Source organism: Eucalyptus grandis, chromosome 2 (genome assembly GCF_016545825.1).
Source record: "Eucalyptus grandis isolate ANBG69807.140 chromosome 2, ASM1654582v1, whole genome shotgun sequence".
NCBI lineage: Eukaryota > Viridiplantae > Streptophyta > Magnoliopsida > Myrtales > Myrtaceae > Eucalyptus > Eucalyptus grandis.
In genome coordinates, this window is record NC_052613.1 from 49970159 (window position 1) to 49989613 (window position 19455).

General features: G+C 40.9%; 3 protein-coding genes across 5 annotated transcripts; all 3 read right to left on the bottom strand.

Annotated features, from left to right (window-relative positions):
- Window positions 1-1166: 1166 nt before the first annotated feature.
- LOC104433372 lies at window positions 1167-2562 on the bottom strand (the record flags this gene model as incomplete). The annotated part of the gene is made up of 1 exon (XM_039307281.1): window positions 1167-2562. A coding segment is annotated over one exon (1134 nt), but the record flags the coding sequence as incomplete, so codon positions are not given.
- A 566-nt stretch (window positions 2563-3128) lies between these two features.
- On the bottom strand, window positions 3129-7158 carry LOC104433371 (ubiquinone biosynthesis protein COQ4 homolog, mitochondrial). 2 transcript variants are annotated; one of them, XM_010046089.3, is made up of 3 exons: window positions 7049-7158; window positions 4959-5162; window positions 3129-3978 (listed from the first exon to the last, which is right to left on the bottom strand). In XM_010046089.3, exons 2-3 carry the CDS (start codon window positions 5139-5141, stop codon window positions 3484-3486), a joined length of 678 nt encoding a protein of 225 aa, XP_010044391.1. In that variant the 5' UTR covers window positions 5142-5162; window positions 7049-7158; the 3' UTR covers window positions 3129-3483. The 2 variants fall into 2 exon arrangements, with proteins under 2 accessions (XP_010044391.1, XP_039163214.1); XM_039307280.1 differs by lacking the exon at window positions 7049-7158 and adding an exon at window positions 6801-6981.
- A 1389-nt stretch (window positions 7159-8547) lies between these two features.
- LOC104433374 (protein SPIRAL1-like 2) lies at window positions 8548-13721 on the bottom strand. Of its 2 annotated transcripts, none has more exons than XM_010046091.3 (3): window positions 13531-13721; window positions 11098-11370; window positions 8548-8917 (listed from the first exon to the last, which is right to left on the bottom strand). In XM_010046091.3, exons 2-3 carry the CDS (start codon window positions 11347-11349, stop codon window positions 8837-8839), a joined length of 333 nt encoding a protein of 110 aa, XP_010044393.1. In that variant the 5' UTR covers window positions 11350-11370; window positions 13531-13721; the 3' UTR covers window positions 8548-8836. The 2 variants fall into 2 exon arrangements, with proteins under 2 accessions (XP_010044393.1, XP_010044394.1); XM_010046092.2 differs by lacking the exon at window positions 13531-13721 and adding an exon at window positions 12943-12982.
- Between the last annotated feature and the right edge of the window lie 5734 nt (window positions 13722-19455).

Below are 19455 nucleotides of genomic sequence, written 5' to 3' on the forward strand. Positions count from 1 at the left end.
AGTGTATGAATTCTGAAGAGAGCTTATGTCAAAAGCTTTCCCAAGAAGATTCTACAGGCAGATCCATATTTACTTGTTAACTTCCTGTAACCACCATACCGTTTCCCCAAAGAACACAACCTGGTTCGTCATTACAACGACATGAGTCTGCAGGAACTTGGAGGACAACAAAATTTTGGCTTCTTGTCACAAAAAATCCTTAAGGGAAGAAGGACCTTGGCAAAAAGGATCTCATTTAAAGGGCGAACAACCTTGCCAAAGATGAACATTACCTACTAAAAGGAAAAAGGATCAGATTGGAACCCCAATCTCTGGAAAAATCCCCATCATATCATGGGGTAGCAGACTAGCTCCAGTTGAATTGTCAGCTACCAGCAATGCATAGCTCTAACTCACGAGGATACAGGATTTTGCGGCAGACCAAAACCATCATGGAAGACTGAAAAGGTTCAGTGGTAAAATTGCTCATTCAAGCATCATACCTGCAGAGTGCTCATATCAAAATTCCAAAAGAAGGACGATCTTTGCAACCGAATCAAATTACAAACCCTCATCATTCTTAAGTTCGGAATAACCAAATTCCGTGGGTAAATTAGATGGGTCAGGCAGATACTTTGGGCTATTTTTTATGGCTGTTTTTGAGCAAAAATGTGAGGGAATCAACATTGCCCCTATGGAGATTTACCTGCATCAAGAGATGAGATCTATCATCACCTTGTCCAGCTTTTCAACCTCAGAAGGAAAAACAGGACGATCCTGGTCCATAAGAGAAATACTAATTTTCCTATATTCTTCTTGTGCCAACTTCTGGACATAATACCAACGCTTAGTTTCATGGTCTTCCCTGTTCAAGCTCATGCAGCCCCATCTTTATACAGCTGAGCAGAATCAAATGAATTTTCGAACTCCCAGGTAAACCATTGATGAGCCAGAGGAAAAAGGGCAAAACAGCTCAGCAGACAATCACTTAGAACAGAATGCCAGAATCCTAGCAACACACATGTTAGCGAACAGCAACGAGCACCAGCCAAACTGGAGGTAATGACTTTCCGGATGTAAATGGAATCACAGATCTAGCGAGCACGTGTAACTACCGTTGGGCAATTCCTACCACTAATCTTCAGATAGATTACAGCAGAGTTGAGAACAAATAGAACGCACCAATATAATCAGAAACATAGGAAAAATCCTTGATATCGCAACAAAGTTATATCCTTGTCAATGGAAACAAAGCAAGGTACACAAATTGCCATAGAGAAATAAAAAGAGACCTGAGGAGGGGCGAGCAAGAGATGCAGCGACAGTAAGCTCTCCATATTTCATTTTTAGAGCCCCATTCTGAAATAAATAAATAATGAATATTTGGTGTCTCGGTGTAAGTGACACTCTCTCAAGTCTCAAATTCGCTGGCATCAAAATCGAAATCCTTCAGAAAGGGAATCCTTTGGTATAGTTCTTCTTCGAGGCTTCAGCCAATCGCTTAACACCTTTGACGGTGTTGTATAACTCCATCAACTCATTGGCAACATCTCCCGTATGACACCCAACAAATGCTTTTAAGAATCTGCTCTCCGTCATTCTGAGAGCCCTGAAGATGGTAGGGCCTTGGATTTGAGGAGAGAGACCCATGTCCTGAATCTTGGCAGCGAGAAGAACACGCGGCCTCAGCACGTTCTCCAAATTACAGTGCAAGAGAAATGGGTGTTCGAAAATCACCTTTGCAGGGAGCTTCATGATTCCGAGAATGAAAGTCATGTTCCTTTGGATCTTATCAATGGAGAAGGTGAGCATAAAAGGGGAGCGACCGAATAGGCTCAACACCTCCTCCTCTGAGAACCCAAACTTCTCCAAATTAGCCACCTTTTCACGGATGGTGGTCAGCCTGGAGATGGCCATGATGGTCACCACATATTTATAAGACTTGGAGTTCCGGGGAACCCCGGTCCGGCGAATGTACTCCATCTTCTCATCCTCCAGAGAAGTACGGGGTATCAAAGTGGGGCGAGACATGAGCATGAGGACCAAGTCCTCCTTGCCGACGCCCATCTTCTCGTACAGGTCGACGATGTCCTGAATCCTGCCGGGGAAGTCGTAGGTGAGGATGGAAGGGTTGCGAACGATGGCCCTGCGGAGGACTTCCTTGGAGCCGAAGAGGGAGACGAAGTACTGGAGTCGGTCCTCGAGGTGGTTGTTGATGCGGCAGCTGAGGAAGCGAGGGCGGCAGTGGATGACCTTGACGAGGTCGGGACCCGTGATGCCCACGTCGGTCAGTATCTGGAGCTTGGAGCGGAGGCGGCCGAGGTTGGCCCTGCGGAGGGAAGGGCGGCGGGAGAACAGCCTCGAGATGTCGTCGTCGCTGCAGCCCCATTGGCGGAGCAGGCCGGCGGAGTCCTGGGGCGGGTCTTCGTTGGGGCAAAGGGTCGAGCAGGTGGCGGGCGCGGGGAGGAGTGAGGTGGCGAAGGAGGCTGCGGCGAGGGAGAGATTCTGGGGAAATCGCAGAGGGAGGGCGTGGGGAGGCGGAACAGGGATCTCATGAGTCGGAAGGGATGAGAAGACGGCGTGGGAAGTTTAAAGCTGGAGAGGCAGCGCCGCAGTGCTGCTGCTGCTTCTTCTTCTTCTTCTTCTTTGAAGAGCAAACGTGAATGAATGAACGGAAGTGATGGATTTGGGGGGACGGCCAGGTCGGATTTCCCTATCTTCGCCTGAACGTTTCGGATGATCCGAACGGTAGGAACGATCTGAGATCGCGAACTACGAGCAAAAGGGGGGGCGACCGGATCGAACGGAGCAGAGCAACACGACGACGAAGAAAGCTCCTCCGACCGATGAAAATCTTTTGGCGCCAACCTTGACCTTCCCGTTCGAGTTGCATGTGATGTGTACACAAAGACAGTCTAATTCGTTTCGTTGCTGACTTTTGGGGAGGTGTGATCTACTTTTATCACTGTTCAATGTGGTGCTGGAGTACTAAATTCGGTTCAGTTTCGTCGCAGACCGTACCAGAATTCCTCGCAAGATGTCACGACCCTACACGACGATCTCACTTCGATGTGTGTTTTCCTTTCATTTTCTGTCCGCCGTAATTGCTTCTTCGACCATCGTCGAGAAGATTAGAGCACATACATATGTTCTTTAAAAAAAATTATTTCTGCTCTCATTTTGGTTTCGACAACGGTACAAGAGTCTGAAGGAGAAGATATACAGACAAAAAAGTGCAGCATTAAGTCATAGTCCTGTACAAATTGGAAGCCGCACCCCATATTGCTATGCAGAAAAGGGAAAAGGGCCGTAGGTCCTGATAACAAAACATCTCCGGTTTAGTTTTCTGTCAAAACAACAAAAGCGCCTGGTGACTCAAGAGAGTCAAGGGGCACAAAATCTCATGCAGAGGCTTGAGGAACACGCGTCACTATCACTTCGGTCCGTGCCAATGTATCTATAGATGTCAATGTAGTGAAAATTGCAGAAAGTTCAGACAGCTCTTTATTTAGGCGCAGCAGGTGCAAGAACTATGCCCCATCTACTTCGAACGTCTTCCAAATCCTCGTGGAAGTGCCGTTCATAATATAGACACATGAGGTCCGTGCACCTCATACCTGCCTGAAGTGCCCATGGGAAGTAATGCTGGAAGAACAAAGCCCTTTGCTTCTCATTGAATCTCGCTGTGCCTCCTAAAACAGATAGGAAGCACATAGGCAGGTACATCTGCTCGAACTCTATCACCTTAAGAGCTGACTCACCAATCAAATTAGTTGGGAGACCAAACAAAGTGTGCCAAAAGTCGTGCACCTCTCGAGCCCGCATGGCCACATATGCCAATTCATCAGTCTCCATGAACCGCACAGGTGGCCGGTCATCCGGGGAAAAGTTCCTGGATCCCATAAACTTGGCGTATGCAGCACCAAATGTGTTCTCTGGTAGGTCCCATGCGTGACTGACCTCAGTAGATATTACTCGGGGTCGGTCCAATAGAACTGCCTGCCAAAACAGGATTTTATCTAATTGGAGTTCAGAAATGAAATGGAGACTCAATAAACTAAATGATGTCTCAAGAAACAAGAAACTCTTGACACTGGATGGCTTGGTACTAAGCTGTAGGAAGTAATTTTTAAGATGACAATTCAAACCAACCCAAAAAAGAACAAAAGATGACAATAAAAACGTATCACTATCTTGAAGGATCCCATTTGATTTTGTCAGTAAGGTAGGTGCCAATATAAACAAAAGATCAATTGTCTTGAACATGGGTTTAGTTACTGGCCAGCTCATGCAATAGAGAAAATGCAGAGCAGAGACACATCAGACATACTAGTCCTCCGAGAATAAAGCAGGTTGAGTTCTGAAAAAAATGCTACTAAGTTCTAAGAGAACTTGTAGAGGTAAGTGTGAAGTTCCAGTGTCAATGAGAAGAAAAACCACAATGGCATCTCATTTCCAGCTGGATGCCCTCTAAGACTTGAAATTTTTAGTCAGACACTCCAATACTAAAAAAGACAGTATGACTGTTCAAAGTATAATTTCAGAATGTTAGAAAGTTGCACCTCAACACAGATCAGCACAAGTTCAGCAAGTACAGAACATAATTAGGTATGCTAAGACACATCTGAAGCGAACAGCCCAAAATTCATGTAAAGAATCTCAGACAGTGTTCTTCTGGTACCAAAGACATGCCATGAGTGAACAGCATAAGTTCAACCAATTAATAGTCCAAAAAATAGTCCCCAAAGACATGCCATAAGACAAATTAAAATCAGAATGTCTGGATCACTAACTTGCGATTAGTTATCTATAATTTAACCAATTAATAGTTTCTCACCAAAATACTGCACATCCCATGTACAGTGTCAGCCTTACAATCACTCATGTGTAATAATTTCTTCTTTCACGTTTAATTGCATATAAAACCACAATACATATACTAAGAGTTAAAAACAGTTGAGATGAATTAAGAAACTTACTCTGCCTTCTGGACTCCTCTTCATCCTCTCAAGGACTCTCTCAAAAGCAGGCTTGCCAGTTGTCTCACCAAGAGCCGCTATAAGATCTGCTCTTCGAGGGTCAAGCAATGCACCCACAGCCGAACCTACAGCAACTGCTGCTTGCTGCCACCTATTGAGGTGGACGCGAGCACCTCCTATCATGGCTAATATCGCTCCAATTATCTAACAATCCAATGACAAACAAAAACTCATTCATATGATCCAAAACCTAAGAAAATGTTCACCATGATGCTTGGAAGAACACAAGATACGCCAACAAGGACATGCTTTCAAACTGTTGCTGCCACTATAATAGCAATAGATCAATAGATTCAAAACTGAGGCAGCCACATTACATGAATAAACAATATAAGATGCCACACCGTCCAACTTGAAAGATCTACAAAGACAATCAAAGTGCCAGTGAAACCTTTAATCTAATACACAAGAATATAATATATGTGACCATAATTAGAGTCTAATATAATTGTCAATTTCTCACTAAAAAGATGCCTCTAGTGAAGATATTAATTACTTGTAATTGATATAGAACTTCACATCCAAGTTGGCTTGTGGAAAATAGAAAGCTACTCCAAGGAGTAAAATTAGGAAAAAGTAGTTACACTAAGAGACTACAAGATGGTAACAGTAGGAAAAAGAATGGCAATTTGGCTCATGCAAAGAAGAAGCTACTCCATCGTGATTCCGTTGAATGATTCACATCAATAAAGCATAAAAATACTAAAAAAACCAGAGATGCCCTACAGGTTTTTATCACTGAGATATTCTGTCATCCAATAGAATCCACTTGAAGCTACAATTTTTTAATGACACATCCAAATTTTAACTCCAGGAAAGTGATTACCAGCTCTTTCTACTTACCCTGTAATCCACAAGTTTCAACTTTCAGATGTCTGCAGACTAAAATATAGCAGCATCAAGCTTAACATCTTCAGATTTCAACTTTTAGATGTCATATTTGGGTCGAGTAGAAAATGGTCCAACCCATATTGACTCATTTCCATGTAATGTAAATCTAATGACCCATAACCGAGCCAATCAATATTACTAAAACACATTAATATTTAACCCAATCTAGGAAAACCCATAATCACCCATTTAACCCACTTCTATATGCTACTCGGATAAAAACTCCTCATCAAATTAAAAAGTAAATTAAACAATAAAAAAAATTAGTATATAAAATAAAGAACATAAAAATCCTATAAATTGAAATACTTTTAATGATAAGAGAAAGTTTGAACAGCTAACCATTGACATGAAAATAACTTTTTCTTATAAAAACTCTTCAAACATGCACCGAGTTCATTGTCAAACACTGACAAGAATGTTTTCTGATGATACAAGAGGAACCAAGAAAATGCTCTGCCTTCACAAAACACAAGTTCAGTTTGAGTAGCTTCAAATGCTCTAAACTCTAGAAAAACTTGAGTTACTTGATTTCTGTTCACAATCCTTCCAAGTCGCACCTCTTATGATGATCGACTCAAAATACTAATTTATCCAGCTGCTCCCTAAGGCGCAAAGTCATCTAAAGTCAAACAATAATCACTTGCTTGGAACTTTCACGGGACGCATAAAATTCAAAACTTTATGCGAGCCCTCATCCCAATTCGCTCTCATGAGAATACCATCGAACAGGTTGTGACTAATCAGCGCAACCGCCTAATGGAACAATCAAGCATCCACCGTTCAAAATCAGGAGTCACACAACCAAAAAAGAAAAGGGCATGAAAGACAAGCAAAGAAAGGGGTGCTTCAACTTTGTGAGCCAAAATGATATACAAAACTAGAGATTACGAGACGGTTTCCAGAAGCCAATCAGATCGCACAAGAATCTACGATTGAACAGCGACAGAAGCCCAGCCTCCTTCAAAGTACTTCTAGGCACATGATAATATCTTATAATCACGACACCTAATCCGGCATTCAGCGGGTGTTTCAGCATCGCAGCCGAAAATGGCCGAATCAGCGAGGGAAACGAACAAGTCGAAACAAAACGAATGGAAAGTTTGACGCGGACATGAGGAGGGAATCACGAGATGTACCTTCGAGTTACGATTGTTCGCCTGAAATTGGCAGCACTGATCATCCAAGAAACAGGGCACGAAAGAGAGAGAGAGAGAGAGAGGAGAGAGAGAGGGGGCGGTGGGCGGTGGTGCTACTTCGCCGTGGAGACAGAACAGAGGAGGTAGGACAGATTTAGGCTCGTCTGTTTCGAGTAATAAAAAAAAAAAATTAAACGATTATTTAAAATATTTATTAATAATTTATATTTATACATTATTATAAATGATGAGAATATTGTTTGTTCATTCATTCATTTTTAGAAGTGATATAAGTTATTATTTTGAAAAAATATTTTTTACGTCACTCATTTTTAAAACGTAAATGAAGATTTAATTTGGATCAAAAATGAATTTGTTATTTAACTCACCACAATCCACCTCTTTTTTTCTAACTTTCTTCTTTAGCACTCATTTTAATCCATATTTTAAGTTAAAATTGACTCATTTATGACATTTTTTAATAACTAAAAGTTAGATATATGAATTTGTGACCCATATTTTGACAGCTTTTGAGTGGGATGAATTACATTCACTAGCCCTTACATTTGTTACCATGAAAGTCTTATATCTAAGATGAAATATTGGTCCGATTACTGACCATTCGATACAACATCGAGACTTTAACTACATGAGCTGACTCCCTCTACACGATGCAGCAAAGCTTACAAGCACAAGCCAACCCACCCATGATTCATTCGCTACATAATTCCAGTTAAAAGACAAGCAAGCAAGCAAGCACGTGACGGGAACCAATTACAATGGATGGTGCTAAAACGATACACTGCGATTTACATACAATAATTTGCGTGATCAGTATAAGTTTATATAGATTATGCCGTGACTCCCGTAATGTGCACGGCTCAAACTAGTCTTCCATTATAAATGAGATTTTTTACCACAATTGTGGCACATGTTTCTGAAATATGGTTTTTTTTTTTTTTTTTTTTTTCATATGTGAGATTGATAATGAAATTGAGGTATACTAATAAGGTAGCCACAGACATTTATCACATAATAAGATTGTATTCGCTGAGCTAGGATTCAATTCCCGTCAAATGTTTGCTTAATCTATTGAGAAGGCTATTCTTCTGTTTTTCTTTTATTTCGCAAATGCAAAATACGAACGAGTAAAGATAAAATATACACATTTCATTCGTCCTGAGAATTATTTTCCCCCACAAAATTGATCCGCAACAAATTCTTCCTACCCTGTTAGAAGCATCCACCTTAGAAGTGAAAAATGGAATTTGAAATATTTTCTTCGTGCTACCTTTCGCATAAAAACGTCACATAATTAAATGACAAATCATACACGAATTTCTCAATATATCTTATAATTGAGAACAATTCTTTCACTTTCAAATTTTGAATTGAAAGAATTTTAGGAAAAGCAATAACTATTTTTTTAATTGTAATTTGACAAATAATACTAGCTTTCCCATACTAATGTGTAGTATCACAGGAGAAACGGCGCAAAGTCGCAAAATGTAAAAATTAATGGATTGAAGAAAACAAGTTCTGCTGATATCAAGATTCGCAGCAGACGTATATGCACCTGCTGCGCAAGCTGATATTTTGCTTCAAATTGCAGTCCAACAAAAAAACAGCAACCACATCAAACATATTACACAACTTGATGCAGTAAAGTTTCAGTACTCGGATTACAAAACAATAAAAGCACTCGATTGTCCAAAGTCACAGGCTCCACTTGGATCTTTTCAGCGGTAACCTCCAATTGAGGAGACATGCGCAAAGGCCTGTCCAGACTCACTTACCTGCGCCACCGAAAAGGTAGTCCAGAGATGATCCGCCCCCAGGGGCATTGTGGACCTTGGTCGAGGGCCGATCCTGCACGTACAACTCAGGTCATCAATGAACTGGATAAATCCATGCTGAACAAAAGTCAGATGAGTAGCCAAAGGACTACAATTTAGCCTTAGAAGGCAAAACAGAAACCTTTCTTCCAACCTCATCAAAATTCCAGAAGATATAAGACAACCTTCAGGCTTAGGGAGAAAACCTCATGTGACGGCTAATGTTTCATACCCTACACGATATACTTCACAGAACAAGCTACATGCCAATGCCGTGACATTCCGGACTATTCCGATACCCAATTGACAGGGTCCAGCAAGCCATAAGGTTTCTTGACAACAGTACAGTGGAAATGCTTTATGATCTCATAAGACTATTAAATAAGGCCATTGACGGCAGGACTGATCAACAAGAGAAAGGAAGGTGCCAAAAGTACTGGAGAATCTGACATTCTTGCACACTGCGTAAAGCTTAAAGTATCAGCACGACATGCCCTATCAAGATTCTTCTACATGTACCCCAGTCCGTGGACCTAAGGCTAACAGCATTTGATCGGTGGGGATTGAGAAAAAAAGGCACAAAGGATCACATGCCATGATGAATATAGTCATTGTGGATCCAGGTCCAGGCAAGAATTTGCCCCTATCTTACAAGGTGTCAGGACAATCCAGAGCTTTATCCTGAAGGCCCAGGATAACACTACTTGGCAACCAGAAAAAATCCTCAGCAGGCAAGTACATTGGGGGCTTGTAAGAAATGGGCACTAATCTGCCTGGGGGTGGTCAAAGGACCAAAACATTTAGCAGGTGTATAGACAAAACTAATCTGCCTGGAACAATGTTCCAGAATATATGACAAGATGATATACTTTTGTCTATACCCCATAACGAGAAACCAAAGTCCACACAATGTCAAGGACTTACCTAACTCCACTGGATGCATAAATCGGCATGAAATCCATCTATAAACAATCATCAATGATGTCCTACGTTGCCTCTTTAGACACTTCATGAATTAATAAGTTCCTCTAACAACACATCATTTTAAAAAAGGGCCATGCATGCGAGGAAGGGTCTAGTTAATTGAAGGGAGATAAAGCAGCATCCATATGAACGCATTAGTGTAATTAAATTCTTTCGAAAATGATCATTTCAGTTACATATATCTAAGAATATAGAGGACATTGAGGTCAAACTTTGGACTTCTCGATGTTATTTATGATCCCACCTCCTCTACAAAATTGTTCAATTTCAGAAATGAACATGCGGATCTACAACCAGACTTTGCTATCTAACGACAATGTTATCCAGTACCAGCTCAAACCTGTACTGACAAGCAAGAGCTTCCGAACATGTGGACCTCTCTAAGTTCAAAAGTTACCCCACTGCAATTAATTATGGCAAAAGAAATTTGAAGAAGGATTAAACTTTTGAGCTTGCAACATCTGTGCGAAAAGTGGAATAATTGGCCACTTCTTGGATGACATGACCTAAGAAACAGAACCAGGAAACCCCAAAACGGATTTTGATTGGATAAAAACAAGTCTAAAACTATGTCAGTTAAGACTCCTCATAAAACTTAGAATTGATCAAAAAGTAGGCACTTCACGTCATTGTATTCCTTATGGCAAAGATTTTTCTCTTCTTGTACCTTAAGGATGCACCCTTAAGTTTTGCAAAAAACTGACTGAAGAATTTTGACTTGCTTGACCATGCTAAAGAGAGAACAAGCTTACATTAAGTATTAACATTGTGTGGACGACAGCAAACAAGCATACAAGTTTTGCATTTTCACAAAAAAGAGGAGACATGTTTCACATGCAATCAAATAGATTCCACAGGCAGTAAAAGAATCAAAGGTACTGTTCTTTATTCTTGTTAGCAAAAATGGTTGCACCCTCCGCTGACACTGTCCTAGAGTTCACTAGCAAAAGGCCTCCACTCTACAAATGAAATATCAAGTTATAGCGACATCACAATCAAATAAGCAATATAACTTCCCTCGGAAAGCAAGCAGAATGTGAGTTATATTAAAATGAAAGTTCAAATATCACACTGACAAAAACTTCTGTGAGTTACCTGTATAACATGGTTATAATCCTCCCAATTATCTCTCCAGGTATAAGACTTTAGTTGGCAAATACTCACTAAAGTTGCTAAAACAGTTATCCTCTAAAATGTTGAATGACAAAGCTGTCATGGCTAGAAATTTACCGTGAGGAAGTTGCCCGTGTTCTGACCATCAGCTCTCATGTAGTTGTTTGAGGAAGTACTATGAATCCCAGCAGGAATCTGCTTGGTAACATCTACTGGAGGAGAAACAACCGCAGGTTTTGAGGGAGGTGGATTATCCACCTCAGCCGGAGCAGTCTGAGGACTGCTTGCAGCTGCCTTTGGAGCCTCTCCACTACCGAAAAGGTAGCCCAAAGAACTCTGTCCTCCACCACTGCTAACTCCACGACCCATTGCGCCTACTTTCTTGAAGCTCTGGATACAAGGAAAAGCAAAAAGAGGAAAAGCAGCAGAAGATCAAGAGGAATTCTGGAAAAGATCAATCGACCACACCTACAGATATCTCTAGAGCTGAACATGGGATGGAATGGAATCAAAGAAAGATGCCAACATAAAACAGTGAACCAACACGGACACTAGAAAGTGGTTTCAAAGCGCCATTAAACAAGTAATCCGAATTTTCATCTGTTCTTCCATTCACAAACTGTCAATTCACCCTTGTATATGCACAACATTAAATCATTCCCTACAAAGACTCAAATGAAGTGGCAATTATCACTGCCATAAAGAGAACTTCTGACAATTACCAATGTATGATCACGTGACAGCGCTCTCCTGTTATTAAACAAAACATGTTTCGACTAAGGGTGATTTCCTCTGCCTACTAACTTCAGAAATCGAACTCAGTCAAATCATGAGTTAGAGTTACCATTGAATTTAAAACAAGAAACTACAAAAGTACTTTCACGAGAAAGCAACCCCTTTACGATGTATCCCCCAGCTTCTTGTCATGGATTCTACATGAGCTTCAATGCTATTTCATTTGTTCAAGATATGATTTGTTTTTTTTTGTTCAAGATATGATTTGTTCATATCAAATAAAATACAAATCTTAAAAGCTAAAGCAAAAGGGCAGAAAGGCACAAACACCTGTGATACTAGCTATACCTTACTAATATGCACAGAAAATTTTAGTCCTACATGAGTTTTCTCTCATGGTATATGATTGCTAGACTATCCATGGAGCACAATGACAGGAGAAAATGGACTAGGTACGTGACAACAGGTGACCACAAGAGATAAGATCAAGAACATTGTAATAATCCAAGGACCTCATGTGACAAAAAGCAAATGTTTCTATTCCCTCATTTAAGCACCTTGCTCAAGCAACACATCCATATGAAAAAAACAAAGTTATGGAATCTGGAAGCAAAGCTCATGATAAATTCCTTCAATCGTGAGCCTCACACCTCTTTACGAAAAGAAGAATTTTAGAGTCAGAACAAAATTCGTTCCTCTACAAAAGGAAATTTTCAATACTCCGATCATGCTTATAATGGAGAGAACTTCAATGGCTGAAATAATCAAGAGATGAACAGAGAAGATGTTTAGCTTAGATCCAGATAACTCGGACACTTTTGACTTCGGAAAAAACAATAAATTAAAAACCATAAGGACAAATTCAGTCTATTCAATTTGAATCCACGTAGAACTCCATGCAAAAGTTGACATGCAACTCGGAAAATAAGCATCAAGTATAAAGAGTAAACTGGAGAACACATCTTTAACAGAAGTTTTCAATCAAGCGCAAGTTTTTCCATGATCGACGGAACAGAGCAAAAGCTATAGCCCACTTAACCTACAGAGAAAGAGAGAGTCTTTCAAAGAACAGATAGCAATAATGAGAAGGAAAAAAAGTTCCTTTCAGGAATTCAAATTTCAAACACTTGTACGAACCCTGTCCCGAGACATATAAGGTTCGATCAATCTACGGAACTCTACTGGGAAGCTATGAATTTCTACCACACCGTCTTCACTACAACTTACTCCTGCCTTCTCCCGCGAATTTTCACCACATCAAATCGAAGCTTCGGAGGACAACTCAGGACTAATTTCCAGGCTAAGCGGGGACTATAACAATTCTAGATCCACACCGATAATGGCCATCGAGCAAATGCGACTATTACATGATAATGACTCATCACGTAGGCTTCGAACATCACACACCTATAGCTGCGACGGCGACCCAATCGCGAATCGCAAGCCTTACAGAACCTCGGAAAGCGCGAAATGATCTCCACCGAACAGACCGAGCACGTCAAGCCACCACGAGAGCACGGCGACGTGCATTATCGAAAGCTATCCATTCGAGCAGCGCAGAAGTCTCGATCAAAAAATACCGCTCCGCAGCTCAGCAAGCGTAAAAAGGGGGAAAAAAAAAGAGCAGAAAGCAACGGCGACGCCGCCAGCAGATCCGCACGCATTTCACGATGCGCACGCGATTCGACGCGACGGACGAGACGCGAGATCGACTCGGCATAAGCCGACGGCAGCGGCGAGGGGAGGCTGCTCTCGAACGGCGAATCGAAAGGTCGGGAAAGATCTAAGGGTTACGCAGGAGCTCGAGGACGTTACCTTGGCGATCGCCGGCGGATCGGATCGATCGGAGGAGGAGGAGGAGGAGGAGGAGGAGAGAGAGAGAGATCTGAGAGTAGCGGGACTGGAGAGCAAGGTGATAGAGAGAGAAGGAGAGAGAGATAAATAAGAGAGACGATGGTGATTGGACGCTGGACAGTAACACCCGAATCACAATGCGCTTCAACCTCCGCTTCTGAATTCACCTTTTTCTCTTTTCCAAATATTTTAAATATTTTAAATATTTTAAGTTTCCGCCTCCCCCACCAACACCGTTTTGGCATTTTCGCGTGAATGGAACGCTCGTGTCCCCCACCTTGGGTGAGGGTGACTGAACGTGGAAAAGGGTGCGGTGGTATTATTATATTTATGTCTCCGTCAATAATATATATAATGAACATAAAAACTAATCACGTCTGGATTGAGTTTTACCTTTTTTTTTTTTTATTTATTTTTATTTTGTATGGGGGAAACGTGTCTCGATTTTCAGACCAAAAAAAAGACCCATCTTTATTTTCAACGCACGCATCGCTTCCTTAGAATTCTTCACCCCTCTCCCCGATGCATTTTACACCATCTCTCTCTCTTTCTCTCCACCCAATGTATGTCATGTCTCTCTCCCTGTCTCGTTTCTCTGTCTCCTTCGTGCTCACCAGTCACCACCATGGCTGCACTCACCTTCAGCTCGCAACCATGGATGCTCGAGCGCGGCTTGTGGCCACAGCCCAAATCTAGCGTCTCACGACACGAGGAGAGTCGATTGTCATTAGATGTGTCAAAATGGGTCTTCGACCCATTTATTAAGTCGTATATGATGGAATTGCTAAATGTATTAATATGAGTTTGGTAACAATATTCAATAAAATGTGGGTTTTAGTGAGTCTAAAGCTCAACCCACCTGTAATCCCTCTTCACTTATTTTTAAGTTCAAGTGGGAGAGCTTGATGGCTTGAGGATTTGCAAAAAGGCGAGATTTGGTCTTTTCAAAGCATGAACTTTGCCTAGAGGTAACAAATTAGTATTTTAAAATAGAGATAGTTCTGGTCATCGGATGAAAAATGAGCTATATATATATATTTTTTTTTGTATTTTCCCTTTTTTTAAACACAAAATGCTTAAACTCCTAATAATTGTGACATCTGACATTCGAATTTACATGCGGTCTTTTTTTAATAGTTTTCTAAAGTTCACTTTTGGTCGGAATGTAAAACAAGCAAACTTTTGACTTTTCAAAAGTCCAGACAAACAAACCCTAACATCAAATAAACTTTTCCTATGCATTCCGGACGAACTTTCGCGTGTGTTGCTCTAATCATCGCGATTTAATTTCAAGCTTTGAGTGAGTAGCACGAATACTTGAGCAGACCTCTGACGTTTGCATGTTTTCTGGCAATGATTCAACCTCAGACGCATCATTGGGTATCAAACTCATACACACAACGCTCAGATGGTCAGAGCTGGTGTGTCGCAGTCGCATGTTGCTCTAGCAATCATTCGAAGGGTCCGCAAACACGATCGACAATTGACAGGAGGACTTCTGATCGTTCCTGACACGTTGGGCCTTACAATCGGGCCGCGCCGGGCCGCAGACTCCAGCTCCACAGGGGACTGTCTCGGGCCAAACTTGTCCGAACGTGACGATTAAAGAAGAAGAAAGATTCGAACGGATATATTGAAAATTGGGAGGCCCACGTCCCCAAATCAGAGCAGCTACTTTTTTTGGGGGGGTCGAAATCAGAGCAGCTATTTCAAATGCCGGATTATGGACCTTTTATGATGTGACACAACGATGCTGCAATAATTTTTATTCTTATTTTTTTATAATAATAAGTTATCTCCTTGATTTTTTTTTTTTTTTTTGAGCAAAATCTCCTTGATGAATCTATGCTATTTGCATTTGTGACATCTTGTTATACTATGGACGAAACCCAGAATTCTTTGGGCTTCTTAGGTTCCATTTGTTTCATAAGAAATAAGTGATCTAAAAAAACATTTCAAAAAATAATCGTTCGTATCACTTGAAATAATTAGTCCATGAATAGTATTTTGGTTTCATACTTTATAGCTAAACAATTTTGCAGACAATGAAAATATATTTCATTCATTCATTTTTATAAATAATTCAAGTGATCAATTTTTCTTGAAAAAATATCTTTCAAATGATTTATTCTCATAAAATGAACACACTCTTAAACGACATCATTTAAGAGTACAACCGTGGGCATGAGTGTCTTAGATGGTTTCGGAGGGGAGTAACAAGCTAAAACGGGGTGTGATAATTGGGCGGGCGGTCGGTCTAACTTTGTCTTTTGCTTCTTAGCCTTGCGGAGCACGAATCAGGGCAACGAGCCTGTGCCGAAAGCGGCAAATTCTCAAGAGGCGTAACACGAGCCATGTCTCCTTCCTAGACCAAACCGTCCTAATTGACATGGCGAAATGCGTAAGAAAGCAGTAGGCCCACGATGTCATGCGATGCTCGCACAGATGACAGGCCCATCACGAGGCGCATTAACCAAGTCCCTGATCAGTGATACCCCCTCTTTGTACACGGGCGTGAGGCACCATAGAGTTAAGGTTCGATCCTCCCCAAGAAACACGGGTTCTCTCGTACAATCTCTCGCTTGTTCTTATCACGGTGATATTTAAAGATGGTCAGTTCTAGAGTGGGTCGGTTTCTATCTTGGAATCAAGAACCAAGCTATCTACCTTGGAATCGGACCAAATTGATTGAATCCAGTCAAATTCTCGAGTTGTCCCAAAAACCGACAGTATTATTTATTTATCTATATTTTATGGTTTTTACTATAAAAAATTGAAAAATTACATACTATGGACTAGTCAATATGGTTCATCTTTAAGATCTGGGAATTAAACAAATTCTTGCTGGAACCACCCAAAATCAACTAGTTCGGTCCCATTGTTGGATTGGAACTGATACTCACTCTGATGATTTATCGACATAGGCATCACGTAGTCCCACAAGCAAATCCCAGGGACTTCTTTTGTCAATGATGGCAATAAATTATTCATAGCTGGTGGTATTTATGCATCAGCATTTTTCTTCACTAGTGACTTTCCACGATTTTTCGAGTTCCATCGTTCCACAATATTGATGATGTTGAATGTCTAGCCTTCATTATACAAGATCGACTTGTTGGTTAATGGATGTTGATTCAAAACCGGGATTTATAGACAGATGTAACATAAAAACCGTGTGTAGAGAAAAAGAGCATAACCCCAAGAGGAAACCTAGGAGTGTGTTGGGTCATGCTCATGCCGGAAGAGTAGATTGATAACATACTCGCCAGTCATCTCAAGGTCTAACTTAAATATCCTAAAGCTGAGCTAAAACATACTCAATATTAAACCTTTTTAGGGATGGTTTATATGTTAAGATACACATATGAGTTGTGATTGAGAAAATTTAAAATCAAATGATTGATGTGGTGTAGTGCAATTACTATATTTCAGTTGACTCATAATTTATCGACTTAAACTTTGGAGTAAAGATGATATGACTGGATATGTTTACAGGTTCAGATTGAGCCTTCTCTCGTGATCTTCCTAGGCGAAAAGTATCAGGTTTCCAAAGTATCAAGTTTCCACTACGCTTTCCTAACACTATGTTCTTTTCTCTCTCTCGGTAAATAAAGTGTCGCAAGTCATCTTTTTGCCTAGCCAACCTGCCCCAATTTAACCATCTACCTGCTTTCATCAAAGCTAGAGAAAAGAGGAGAAAATCAGCAAACAATGATCGAACAACCCATCAAAAGAAAAAGAAAAGAAGAAGAAGAAGAAGGAACGAATAAGGGTGGAACAAACAAGCGACTCGTCCATCTCAAATGGGTTCTCACCAGCACAAAAGGAAAGTAAAGAGAGAAGAACAGTCAGAAGGCTCTCTCCTAATTCAAAAAGATGGGAATCGTCGCTTTCAGTCAAAGTCATTTACCCCTAAATAATAAAAGAGAAGAAAATAATAGCAAAGAAATGAAAAGAATGGAGGTCAAGTCAAACCCATTGAGGAAGATACACGTGAGCCATTCGAATTCTTACATAAAATCTATGGAGTTTGGAAAAAAATTCGCATTGCATAAGTTCGACAGCGATGGTCACGCCCGCCGCCGTCACCAGCATTACGATCTATTTCTAATTGTAGCTTTTCGTCTGCTTTAGCCGGACGATGTCCCAAAACGTGGCATCGCAAAGGGGCGAGAATCTTTCGCTTTCGCATCGACGTTGACGACGTGTCTTGCACCCCTCCCTTCTTCTCCCTCTTTAATTATATCGATTAGCTATGACAATTAAAGCTAATCTTATCTTTGAGAATCCACGATTTAATGAAATCTACTTTAGTCTCGTGACAACTGACAAGTAAATGTATTCATAAATTTTCTTAAATACGGGCACCTATAAAACAAGTGTTGTTATTAGTTTTGGACATAATTGTCCAGTGTACAACGGCTAGTTCTGTCATAATTTTTTCTTTAATTTTGCTAATGTAATTCTAAACCTTTTGATATTTTTTTAATATGGTCTTTATGATCAATTTAGTCAAAAAATAATGATTGCTCGAATGGCACTACATGCAACCCGGGGGTACAGAGCCTATGTAGCACCAACACGGACACGCGATACGCGACACGACATGCCGACATATCATTTCTTAAAAATAGATAATTTTAACATGTTCTAACACATTATATATTAAATATATTTTTATATATAAATATATATTATTTAAAAAGAGCCTAAAATTAATTTACATTAAAAATATTAATTCAATATTTGTTAATATTATTTATTATTTTAATTTGACAAATCCAACCGCATTTCATTATAATAATACATAAAACTTAGAGGAAACAAATATTATTTAAATAATGTTGAAATGGTATTTTTAAATTTATTTATTTATTTATCAGATGTAGCATTTTTTATTACTTCTTTCATAGTAAAAGACTTTTAAAAAAGCTAAAATAATTCTAAAAAAAACAAAACTAAAAAAAGAAAAGGAAAAAAGAGCCAGGGTCATGGATGGGCACGTTGCTACCGCTGCCCCTGTTAGCGGTGTGCCCAACCACCGTCGAAGGGGGTTGGCGACCTCGCTGGCCCATGCTAGGTGCGGGCGAGGCTCGCCTAGATCTGGGTGACGCGTCAGCTGGGGTCGGCGAGGATCGCCCAAATTTGGGTGATGTTGCCCTCACTTGTGGCCGGTGAGCCTCCTCAACCCTAGGCGAGGGCCGGTGACCCTCGCTGGGCCCGAGTGAGGGCGCGATGTTGCCTAGATCTGGGCGAGCCTCGCCAGCCCTTACCTGGCCAGCAATGGCCTCACCTGGGCCAACGAGGGCCGCCCCCCTCCCTCTACCGCCTATGGTCGGCGAGGTCGCCGATCCCTTCCGACGATGGCAACGGCAGCCATTCCCAGCCACCAGCCCTCCCCCCTTTTCCTTTCTTTCTTATTTTTTTGTGTATATTTACATTTTGACCCCCCAAGTATTGAAAATTTTTAAAATTGACCCCATGCATGTCGGAATTATGGACTCGCGTGTTGGAGTGTGTTGAAGAGAATTGACCATGTGTCGAAACGTGTCGGACACATGTCAGAGTGTCAATACTACATAGTATAGAGCTAGCCTGCTGTTGCATGTAGTGCCGTTAGGCGCATTAGCTCTACAATGAGTTTTTCACCCAACCCCACTTACTTTAGGTGCAAGTGGCTACTATACTAACCTACCCGACGGAAGCCAGAGCATGCATGCATACTCTGATGTGGAGTTTACCTTCCCCACCGTGAGGTCCCTAAATTCCCTATCTATTTTTATATTCTCAACAAAGAGAGAATATGGAGAACAGCCTAGGGTCTCCCACCCCAGGGCAAATCTCTTACTTGTTTCCTCCTTAAGCATTTTAAGGACATGCCCAGGT

Coding starts and splice junctions, on each gene's coding strand:
- LOC104433371 (XM_010046089.3), bottom strand. CDS start 5,141: ATGATAGGAGGTGCTCGCGTCCACCTCAATAGGTGGCAGCAAGCAGCA. Junction 3,979..4,958: donor AGAGGAGTCCAGAAGGCAGA/GTAAGTTTCTTA, acceptor CTGTTTTGGCAG/GCAGTTCTATTGGACCGACC.
- LOC104433374 (XM_010046091.3), bottom strand. CDS start 11,349: ATGGGTCGTGGAGTTAGCAGTGGTGGAGGACAGAGTTCTTTGGGCTAC. Junction 8,918..11,097: donor ACACGGGCAACTTCCTCACG/GTAAATTTCTAG, acceptor TTGTACGTGCAG/GATCGGCCCTCGACCAAGGT.